General features: G+C 53.0%; 2 protein-coding genes across 2 annotated transcripts in view; both read left to right on the top strand.

Moving 5' to 3' along the window:
* The window catches only part of LOC116418900 (mucin-3B-like), a 25,852-nt gene extending 23,359 nt beyond the window's left edge, over positions 1-2,493 (top strand). Inside the window, exon 3 of the mRNA XM_031936122.1 lies at positions 2,414-2,493. Within this exon, the coding sequence (XP_031791982.1) occupies positions 2,414-2,493 (80 nt within the window). The remainder of the gene's footprint in view (positions 1-2,413) is intronic.
* A 5,752-nt stretch (positions 2,494-8,245) lies between these two features.
* LOC116418901 (mucin-3A-like) overlaps positions 8,246-11,838 on the top strand; it is a 4,839-nt gene continuing 1,246 nt past the window's right edge. The window contains exons 1-2 of the mRNA XM_031936123.1: positions 8,246-8,384; positions 10,515-11,838. Of these exons, the coding sequence (XP_031791983.1) occupies positions 8,324-8,384; positions 10,515-11,838 (1,385 nt within the window). The 5' untranslated portion in view covers positions 8,246-8,323. The remainder of the gene's footprint in view (positions 8,385-10,514) is intronic.

The following is an 11,838-nucleotide window of genomic DNA, read 5'->3' on the forward strand; positions in this document are numbered from 1 at the left end:
CACCTCTAGCTTCTGTCCCTCCCTCCTTCGCTGCCCCACCCACAGTGCCTCTGACTTCCGCTGAGAGACAGTGACCCTGGCTCAGCGCAGTGACTTCTCCAGGACTTATGAGGGAGGAGGGTGGACAGGCTGCCCTTCACTTAACTCCCCGTGGTCACCATGCGCTACCTGCTCAACGCCATCACCTCACCTCTACCCTGGGACAGGCACTGCTCTTCTTCAAGGCAAAGGTCTCTGGGGTCCTTTTTATAGCTGATCTGTCCCTGGGAGGCTTTCATTTCTTGGTCCCTCTTGACGGGGGAAGACGGGCAGCCAGGGGCCCGTTCCCCAGGTAATGCTGGTGATCTGGATTCCAACGCTGGCTCTCTGGCTCTCCGTGTCCTTTACTGCTACATTAACACAGGGTGAGTGCTCCTGGGCTGATGCTCCGGGTCCAGTGCTCCTGGGTGGTCATAGTACACGCCCCTGCCTCAGGCAGCAGGGCTGCAGGTGGCCTCCTCCCCTTTGCATGGCAAGGGGCTGCCACAGGGCTGGAGACCCGTGCTGTGACCTCATCTTGCCTTGGGGGTGCTGAAGGGGTCACTGTGGAGACCTGTGGGTGCCTGTGGTGTGCAGGGGATGGTCTGCACACAGCCTCTGGCCGTGGGGTGGCTGAAATCCACAGCTTCTGGTCTCCAGGCTCCCCCTAGGAGGATGAGGGGGTTTTGTCACAGACAGTGGGCTCTGCCTGCCCTCATCCTGGGGGTTTTATCTGCTGGAGGGATGGGTCTTTCCAAGCCTCACAGGGGCACTGTACATGCTGCCAGCCCTGGTCGGGAGAGAGGGAATCCAGAGGGGTGTCTGACAGTGTCCTCTCTTGACCTGGGGGAGCCTCAGGTGCACCCGGGGAATCCCTTCCATTTAGAAATGACTGACGGGGCTGGTTGTGGTGGCTCATGCCTGTAATCCCAGCACTTTGGGAGGCCGAGGTGGGTGGATCACCTGAGGTTGGGAGTTCGAGACCAGCCTGGCCAATATGGTGAAACCTCGTCTCTAATAAAAATACAAAAATTAGCTGGTCATGGTGTGGCACCCCTGTAATCCCAGCTACATGGAGGCTGAGGCAGGAGAATCACTAGAACATGGGAGGTGGAGGTGGAGGTTGCAGTGAGGCGAGATGGCACCACCGTACTCCAGTCTCACAACGCATGTAAAAAACTGTCTAAAAAAATGCCTGAGGGGCTGCGGGAAAAGACAAGGGTTTGGGGGTCCTTGCTCAGCCTGGTGGTGGCTGTGTCTGAGATGGCTCTGACCCGCTGATTCCCCTCATATAGAACAGACTTTCTGATTCCTTCCTGGCAGGGGTGGACAGGAATGAGGAGAGGTGGGAGAGGGAGACCTTGAGCTGAAGGCTGTGGGGTGGGCAGAAGGGGTCGTGAGGGGGCAGGCAGCTGATGTGGGGGTCTCTGGAGCCCTGCAGGACACCTTCGAGGTAACCCACCAGGGAAGTCCCACCATCCTCCTAGCCAGGGACTCAGGCCCTCTGAGGCTGCCTCTGTCCACCAAGCCTCGACAGATGAGACCTCTTTACCCAACCCGGACATGTTGGGAGAGAGGTACAGGTGGGGAGGAGCTGATGGGAGAGTTTCAAGGGCTGGAGTGATGAACTCTGTGGATTTGGGGACATTATGAGAGTTTATTAATAACTTATCGATTCCCTTTAAGTTCATATACAGGAGTGGGAAACTGTGGGCCTGGATGGGTCTTAGGAGGGGTCCTCCGCATCCCCGCTCCCAAGGCCTGGCCCAGCAGATCTCTCTAGTCAGATTATTCAAGGAGAGGCTGATGGAGGTGATGACAGCGATGATGAAGGAAGGCCCCAGGAGTCAGCAGGTGGCATTGCCTCTGTGTACCCAGCCATGTGTTAGAGACGGCCCCTAAGCAACCAAAGCCCCTGTCCCTGAGGTGCTTATAATTGTGTGGCAAAGATAACACAGGTGAATCCCTTCGTGTGTAAAACAGTCAGAAAACCATCTATCTATGGCCAGTGCAGAAAGCAGGAGGGAGTGAGGCCAGGCAAGTAGGGCCACTCCGGATGGCTTTGGAAGGTCTGATTAGATCCAGAGACCCCTGCCCTCCTCTTGTAGAGAGTTCTGCCCTTCACAAAGCCATTTCCCAGCACGTAGCTCATATGATTGTCACCAGGAGGACTATGTAAGGAAGTCAGGGCAGATAAGGATATGGAGGCTCAGAGAGGATGAGTGATTTGCCTGGGGCCACACAGCAAATAATGAACATGGCCACCACTTGACAGGCGATTTGCGCCTTGCGCCCCTCTTCCCCTCTAGAGGACCCCAGTTCTCTGCACCCGTGCCTCCCCTCCCCCTCTAGAGGACCCCAGTTCTCTGCACCTGTGCCTCCCCTCCCCCTCTAGAGGACCCCAGTTCTCTGCACCTGCACCTCTCCTCCTCTAGCCGACTCCAGTTTTCTGCACCCGTGCCACTCCTCCTGTAGCAGACCCCAGTTCTCTGAAAACCATCCCCTGCTCCGGGAATGGATTCTGGGTCCTTGGGGAGCAGTTTACATGTCAGATCAGAGACTACCAGTGGCATCTGTAGCTATTTTTTTTTTTTTTTGAGACTGAGTATTGCTCTTTTGCTCAGCAGACTGGAGTGTAGTGGCGGAATCTCAGCTCACTGCAACCTCCACCTTCCGGGCTCAAGCAACCCTCCTACCTCAGCCTCCCAAGTAGCGGGGATGACAGGCACCTGCCACCATGCCCAGCTAATTTTTGTAATTTTAGTAGAGAGGGGATTTCACCATGTAGGCCAGGCTGGTCTCGAACTCCTGATCTTGTGTTCTGCCCACCTTGGCCTCCCAAAGTGCTGGGATTACAGGCGTGAGCCACTGTGCCCGGCCCTAACTTTAAAATTTTTTTTATTAAAAAATAAAATATTTTTGCCCATGCGAGTCTCAAACTCCTGCCCTCAAGCAATCAATCCTCCCACCTTGGTCTCCCAAAGTGCTGGGATTATAAGCAGAGGGAGCCACCATGCCTGGCCCATTTTTAATATTTTAATATATTGAGTGTGGGGTGACGTGAAGTTTCTGGGAGGAGCTGTTCTGGAGTCCTGCGGCTCCCGGACAAGGGACGCAGTCTAGAACTCTACCTTCTCCAAGTGCTGCAAAGGGCACAAGGGCCAGAAAATGCCAGGGACCCACATGGGGACTGGAAATATTTTTAATATTTTTGGGGTGTGGGGGTCTCTGGGCCTTCCCACACCCCAGTGAGCTGTGGGTGACCCCAGCTCATCCCAGTGCCACCCAAGATTTGATCTTCTCCAGGAAATCTGATTACCAATATCCCAATTCTCTCCCTAGCTCCGTGTAAGTTCAGACAATGCGGTTCTGAATTTGTCTAAGGCCTTTGAGCATCTGTTAATATAATACTTCCTTCCTGTACTACTTCTCAACCGCCACCAAACTCAAACGCTGCCTCTCCCTCTCCCCGTGCCCTCATCAGCCCAGGTGGAAGGGCTCCAGAGGTCCTCTCTGTGCCCCTCCAGCCCCGGGCCCCCTCTCGTAGCTCCAGCAGCAGACTGGGCTGTGGCCGTTTCTGCCCCAATCCCATCTCATTAACTCTACTATAAACTGTCTATTCACCCTGCCTCCTCCAGAGCACCTGCCCAGGCAGAGCCAGCCTTTGGTGTTTGCTGAATGAGTAAGTTTATTACTCTGTATAAAACAGCACTCCTTGTAATTACTGCAGATTTTACATCACTCGAGTTTCAAAGGTTGCCCCTTTGTCTTTTGTGAACAAATCTGTTCTCACCTCCACCACTCTCTTCCCAAATTTATAGATGTTAACCATTTCCACTCCCAGCTTCACCTTTCTAAGCTAAAGAGTGCTGACCCCTTCCCCTGAAGCTGACCCCTGCCCCTCCGGAGCAGACACTTGGTCCCTCTCCCCTGCACCATCCCCTCCTGGACCCTTACTAGGAACACTTTGGAGCTTCATGTATGCAAAACAGGATACCGGTTCCAGTCCCCATGTGGGTCCCTGGCATTTTCTGGCCCTTGTGCCCTTTGCAGCACTTGGAGAAGGTAGAGTTCTAGACTGCGTCCCTTGTCCAGGAGCCGCAGGACTCCAGAACAGCTCCTCCCAGAAACTTCACGTCACCCCACACTCAAAAGGCCCAACTGGAGACCCTTGTCTTCCACCAAAGAGAGGTTCCTTCCTCCTGGTCAATACAGCCTCCTGGACCGTCCATCTCCTATTCCAGGGTGGCTCTCAGTGCCTCTCAAGAGGCCTCTTTTAAATGAGGATGGTAGAAATACAAGCCATAATATCAGAGATAAAGAGTTCTTTTCTAATATTTTAAGATTGTTATTATTATTATTTGAGACAAGGTCCCTCTCTGTTGCCCAGGCTGGAATGCAGTGGCATAATCACAGCTCACTGCAACCTCGACCTCCTGGGCTCAATGATTCCTCCTGTCTCAGCCTCTCAAGTAGCTGGGACTACAGGTGCACATCACCACACCCAGCTAATTTTTTTCTCGTATTTTTTGTAGAGATGGGGCCTCACTATGTTGCCCAGGCTGGCCTCGACCTCCTGTGCTCAAGCTGTCCTCCCACCTCAGCCTCCCAAAGTGCTGGGATTACAGGTGTAAGCCACTGCACCTGGCCAAGACTTCTTTTCAACAGGATGTTCAGTAAATAAGACACAATAGAGGAAATAATTATGAAGATAAGTCAGTAAAAACTGAAGATACATCAGTTTTTATATTCAGTCAGTTGACTGAAGATACGTCAATAAAAATTACTCAAACTGAAATCCAGAAATTTCAGTTTCTGGGGTGGTGGGGATTTGTGCAGAACAGAGCACCCAAGAGCTATAGTCCAATATGGAATGTCCTAACATACATGTCACTGGAATCTCAGAAGGAGAAGAGAGAGAGAACAGGGCAGGAGAAATATTTGAAGACAATAATCACTAAGAATTTCCCAAAAGTAAAAGAAGGACCACAAACCACAGACATTATAGTCAGAGTCAAATTACTGAAAATCAAAGATAAAGAGAGAAAAAAAAATTTTGAGACAAGGCCTCACTCTGTCACCCAGGCTGGGGTGCAATGGTGCAATCACAGCCCACCGCAGTCTCTAATTCCTGTACTCAAGAGATCTTCTCCCCTTAGCCTCCCAAGTAGCTAAGACTATAAGCATGTGCCACTATGACCAGCTCATTTTTTTTTTTTTTTTAAGAGACCAGGTCTCCCTATGTTGCCCGAGCTGGTCTCGAACTCCTGGACTCAGGGGATCCTCCTGCCTCGGCCTCCCAAAGTGCCGGGATTACAGGCATGAGCCATCACACCCATCTTAATTTTTTTTTTTTTTTTTTTTAGAGATGGGGTGTCACGACGTTGCCCAGGCTGGAGCCTCCCAAAGCACTGGGATTGCAAGGCATGAACCACTGCACCCAGCTGATGAAGAGAAAATCTTGAAGGCAGCCTGTCTTAGTCAGCTTGGGCTACCATAGCAGAGACCATAGACTGAATGGCTTAAATAATGGATATTGGCTGGTCATGGTGGGTCATGTCTGTAATCCCAGCACTTTGGGTGGTTGAGGTGGGAGGATAGCTTAAGCCCAGGAGTTCGAGGCAGGCCTGGGCAACAAAGCAAGACTTCCATCTAAAAAAATAAAAAAAAAATAGAGATTTATTTCTCACAGCTCTGAAGGCTGCAAAGTTCAAGACTAAGGGGCTGGCTGTTTCAGTGCACAGTAAGCACCCGCATTTTCATATCTCAGCCCATAGCAGGGGCTGCTGGGGCAATGGCAGTGGACCCATCCCAGAAGCCCTCCCCTGAGACCCAAGGCCTCCAGGACAGCTCCACCCAGAAACCTCATCATCACCCCAAACTCAACTGGAAACCCTTGTCATCCAGCAAAAAGAGGCTCCTCTCCTCCCAGTCAACACAGCCTCCTGGACCATCCATCTCAGTGCCCTTCAGCCAACCATCAAGTGGAGTCCCCATTTCCAAGGTCGTCGGGTTTCCAGCTGGACCTTCATGTCCTTCTCCCAGGATGGCTTTGGGTGCCTCTCAATGGCCTCTCTGACGCTGATCTGCCCTACAGAGGTATTTCCAGGCCTACTCAGCCCACAGAGGTTCCTCTGATGTCTAAACATCTCAGCTTATGGGGCCGGATGTGGTGACTCATGCCTGTAATCCCAGCACTGTGGAAGGCCAAGAGGGGTGGATCACCTGAGGTCAGGAGTTTGAGACCAGTCTGGCCAACATGGTGAAACCCCGTCTCTACTAAAAATACAAAAATTAGCTGGGCCTGGTGGTGTGTACATGTAATCCCAGCTGTTTGGTAGACTGAGGCAGGAGAATTGCTGCGACCTGGGAGGTGGAGGCTGCAGTGAGCTGTGATCGTACCATGGCACTCCAGCCTGGGTGACAGAGCAAGACTCTGTCTCAAATAAATAAATAAATAAACATCTCAGCTTGGTCTTACTGCTCTTGTCACCTACAAATGCACCTGCACCACCACTCTCCCCAGCAAACATCACGCTCAATCCAGCACATGTCCCCTCATCTTTCAGGGCATTCCTGCACCTTAGCTCCCCTGCAGAGCAGTGGAAATGATTTTCCTGCCTTCTCAGGGTAGTCTTCCCTCATTCTACTGTCTGCTTCTCCAAAACCTCACCAGTTCTCAGTGTGCACTGGAGTACCCAGAAGAGGGTGCAGAGAGTAGGAAGGAAATCAAGCAACAGATGCTGGGCCAGGCGTAGTGGCTTATACCTGTCATCCCAGCACTTTGGGCAGCTGAGGTGGGTGTATCTCTTGAAGCCAGGATTTCGAGACCAGCCCAGCCAACATGGCAAAACCTGCTCTCTAGCAAAAATATATATATAAAAAAAAATTGCTGAGCATGGCGGCACACACCTGTAATCCCAGCTACTCAGGAGGCTGAGGCAGGAGAATCACTTGAACTAGGACAGAGGTTGCAGTGAGCCGAGATCATGTCACTGCACTCCAGCCTGGATGACAGAGTGAGACTCTGTCTCAAAAAAGCAATTCTCCTGCCTTAGTCCCCCAAGTAGCTGGGATTATAGATGTGCACCGCCAAGCCTGGCTAAGTTTTGTGTTTTTAGTAGAAACGGGGTTTTACCCTTTTGGCCAGGCTGGTCTCAAACTCCTGACCTCAAGTGGTCTGCCCGCCTTGGCCTCCCAAAGTGATTGCAGGCATGAGCCACTGTGCCCAGCCTCAAATTACCCTTTTAAAGCAAACCAATCCACCTGTAAACCCACCATCTGGGCGAGAACATCTATTCTTCATCCCTTTGCCCAAACTGGATAGACTCAATCTTCCTAATAGTTGCCACCTAGGAAGGTCAAACAATGTGCTAGGTCCAAACTAGCTTTTTTTTTTTTTTTTTTTTTTTTTTGAGATGGAGTCTTGCTCTGTTGCTCAGGCGAAAATGCAGTGGTGTGATCTTGGCTCACTGCAACCTCTGCCTCCTGGGTTCAAGCGATTGTCCTGCCTCAGCCTCCCGAGTAGCTGGGACGACAGGCACCCGCCACCATGCCAGACTAATTTTTGTATTTCTAGTACAGATGGGGTTTTGCCGTGTTGCCCAGCCTGGTCTCGAGCTCCTGACCTCAAGTGATCCACCTGCCTTGGCCTCCCAAAGTGCTGAGATTATAGGCGTGAGCCTCCACTCCTGGCCCAGGCTAGTATTTTTGAGTGTTTCCTTTGGTCATCCATGTTTCCTTTTCTGGAACCTAGCCCCCATAAAATGACTTCAGACAGAATTCTGTGTTAATTGCTCTCAGTTTTGTCTGGCCTGTGGGGTCCCATTGGGGGCAGGATGGAGCCCCCGGGCAGATTAAGGGACAGAGCAGACTTGAAGGAGAGCGAGGTTGCACTGTCTCCCAGCAGGAGGAATTGAAACTAAGGAGAGGCTGCAGGAGTCGGCCCAAACTCCAGAGTCCAAGCCCTTGGTCAAGGGTACCCTCCATGGGCGTGGGGGAGGAAGGGCAGCTTCCAGGCAGCTCCACATGGGCCAGGCAGGCTGTGGGGCTGGGCCACCAACAACTCTCCCTGCCTGACACCTCCTGGATTTGTCCTTTTTCCTCTTGTCCCTGCTTCCCACAGCACTGACGTCTGTCCAGATGCAGGGAGAAGGGAGGAAGAGGGGTGAGGTGGGGCAGTGCAAAGGTGAGGCTGTGCTCAGTAGACCAGATAACCAGCACTTTCACTGCGTGCACGTCCCGGTCCCTGCCGCTGTCCTGGCCCTGGAACCTGCTCTGCACCAGCCCTCTGCCTGCTGGGCCAATGCAGCTGCTGGGGCTCCTCAGCCTCCTCTGGATGCTCAAGGCCTCCCCAGGGGCCACAGGTAAGGGCGAGAGGCGGGAGGGGGCTGGAGAGAAGCTCCCGATGTTATGTTCCAGGGGAGTGGAGGAGAAGGTGGCTCTGAGGCCTGGGGACTGGGGATGAGGAGGGGCTGCTCTCAGCTCTGGGTGCAGGGAGAACCGAGGCATGGCCTCGGGGGGATGAAGAGGGGTTTGGTAGAGGGAAAACCGAGGTCGGGAAGGAGCAAGGGAGCTGGGTGCCCGCTGCCACTCTCCACCAAGCACTGAACAGGTTGCAGGGGCTGCGCCCCAACCTGTATCTGCAGCTGGAGGGTGGAGGGTGGGAGTTACATCTTCCCAGAGTGGTGCCCTTCCTGCCTTGGCTCCTTCTTGTCACCCGCCTCACGCCCCCAGCCCCAGTGCCCCCTCCAAATTGGCCTCTTCCTCCCCGAGAGCCCTCTGACCTCTGCCCCTGGTTTCTGACTTCTGGTTTCAGCCTCTTTGCCTTTTGTCCCCCAGCAGCTCCTCCCCAGCTCTGCCGTCACTCTCTCACCCCGGCCAGAGCCCATGTGTCTGGGCACAGCTGTTGGTACTAGGACCAGGGCAGGGAGCTTCTGAAGTCCACTTTGCTTCCAGGGGTGCGTCTGAGACTACCCGGCATGGGGTCCCAGACTTCTCTCTTCTGCCCTGCAGGAACACCCCACAATTCCTCTGTACTTCTCTTGTCCCTGTTCTCCAGTGTCTGCCTCTGATCCCTGTCCCCAGAGGCCCATGAGTTCCCTTCTCAGTCACCTCCAGGGGCACATCCTGGAGTCAAGTGGTGTAACTTGGGGCTTCTCATAATTCCTGACCCCACCTCCCTGACACCCGCGAGCTAGGCTGAGACGTGACACCCCAGCTCTCAACCACAAGATGGGCTGTGCCTGAGATGAGGGGCAGCAGGTCCAGTATTTTCCACTTCCCGTCTGCTGTGGCTGCCCGTCTTCCTTGCCTGTGACCGCCCCCAACAGTGGGATCTCTGATCCTAAGTCACACCATCTGTGAAATGGGTTGAAATCCACATGCTGGGGTTCGTATTTGGAAACTAATGAATCCTGTGGCCAAAATGGAATATAGAAAAATATGTCTATTTTTGTGATGAACACTCACCACTAAGCCTTAAGGTCTCCAGAACTCATCACACATGACTGCTGAGGTAGCTCCTTCTGGAAGTTTCCTTCTCCATCCTGTCTCTCCACCTCTCCGCGTCGTCCTCACTCCATGCCCCTTGAAGTCATTAGCATATGAGCTTACCTCTGTTTCTCCTTGATGTTACCTGTGCGGTTTTTTTTTTTTTTTTTTTTTTTTTTTGAGAGGAAGTCTTGCTCTGTCGCCCAGGCTGGAGTGCAGTGGTGCGACCTTGGTTCCCTGTAGCCTCTGCCTTCCAGGTTCACGCGATTCTTCATTCTTCTGCCTCAGCTACAGGTGCACGCCACCACACCTGGCTAATTTTTGTATTTTTTTTTTTCAGTAGAGATGGGGTTTTACCATGTTGGCCAGACTGGTCTGGAACTCCTGACCTCAGGTGATCACCTGCTTTGGGCTCCCAAAATGCTGGGATTACAGGCGTGAGCCACTGCGCCTGGCCCTCTTTGTGCAGCTTTCTCTGTCTCATGGTTTTTGTGATGCGTCCCCTGCTAAGATTTGGCTGTGTTCTCTCTTATTCTCTTTGAAAGCGGGAGTCAGCCCAGACAGCAGCAGGGTGCAGGGAGAAGCAGTGGTGGGAGCAGAAGGTTAATGGAGGGGATGGGAGGACTCCAGGCAGGAGCAGGGGGAGAGGAGGAAGGGGCAGAGGGAGGAGGGGCCTGGGTGTGACCAGAGGAGGGAAGGGAGGGGAGGGAGGCTCTGCCCAGCTTGGCTATCCCACGACAGGAGGACCGGCATGGCAAGGCCAAGGCCGGGTGAGGAATGAGCGCTCCCATGCCCCACTGCTCCCCTAGGAGCAGACAGGCATTGGGCTCCAGCACCACAAAGCGCTCAGCTCCAAGCTGCCTCTGATGCAGGAGTGAGCTGCGGCATGCCCTGCCCTCTGTGATGCTGCCTGGAAAATGTGTGAGTGAGTAGCTTACATGAGTGATGTGACAAAATGACCCACGTACTTACCAGTGGATTCCTCTGCTCTGCCGCCAATGCAGGAACTGTACCTACGGCCACATCCATCTCTCATGTGCCTTTCCCCAGGGCGGAAGCAGTCCGCGCTGTGCTCAGCAATTCTCCACACTCCAGAGACCTGGCTAGGCGGCCACTTGGTGTCCCCCAGCTCCTCTCTCCTGTTCCTGGCCACAGGGAAAATGTACCTATGACACTCGTTACCTCCCCCAATGACACACTCATCTTTGAAACACTGCTCACCTCTCCAGTCAATTCCAACACCTCAACCACCCCGATGTCCAAGTTTGCTTTCAAGGTTGAAACCACTCCACCCACTGTATTGGTCTATTCGGCCACCACTGAGTGCGTGTATCCAACGAGCTTTACAATCACCATCTCCCACCCCACCTCCATCTGTGTGACCACGATGCAGGTGGCCTTCACCAGCTCTTACACCCCCACTCCCGTGACACAGAAGCCAGTGACCACTGTCACCAGGAATTACCCTATGACCACTACTGAGAAACTAATGTCAGCCGTGACATCTTCTTCCTCTACCACCTCTGCAAGGGAAACTCCCATAGTGACAGTGACACCGTCTTCCTCTGTGTCAGCCACAGACACAACCTTCCACACTATGGTCTCCTCTACAACTAGAATCTCAGAAAGGACTCCCCTGCCCACTGGAAGCGTCCATACGACCATGAACCCAGCCCCAGTATTTACTACTCTCAAAACAGCAGTGACTTCCACTTCCCACATCACTTCTTCAATCACTTCCACAGATACAGTGACTTCTGTGACAACGACCACCTCCCGGCCCACAGCCACTAATACACTGTCATCACCCACCAGTACCATTTTATCCTCCACACCTGTCCTGAGCACAGAAACAATCACGAGTGGTATCACAAACACCACTCCTCTATCTACCTTGGTGACCACACTCCCTACTACCATCACCAGGTCTACACCTACATCTGAGCCCACTTACCCTACTTCTCCCACCAGCACAGTGATAGACTCTACAACCGAAATCACCTGCTCCACAAGTATGACAGGTACATGGTCCATGGAGACTTCTCTCCCACCCACCTCTTCCTCTCTCCCAACCACAGAAACAGCAACAACTCCTATGACAAACTTGGTAATCACCACCCCTGAGATCACCTCCCACAGTACTCCCACCTTCTCTTCTTCACTCATCTACTCCACAGTCAGCACATCCACAACTGCCATCTCCTCACTTCCCCCTACCTCAGGTACCATAGTGACTTCCACAACCATGACCCCATCTTCTCGGAGTACAGACATCCCTTCAACAACACCAACAACTATCACCCACCCTTCTGTGGGCTCTACTGGCTT

This window comes from Piliocolobus tephrosceles, chromosome 8 (genome assembly GCF_002776525.5).
Source record: "Piliocolobus tephrosceles isolate RC106 chromosome 8, ASM277652v3, whole genome shotgun sequence".
Lineage (NCBI taxonomy): Eukaryota > Metazoa > Chordata > Mammalia > Primates > Cercopithecidae > Piliocolobus > Piliocolobus tephrosceles.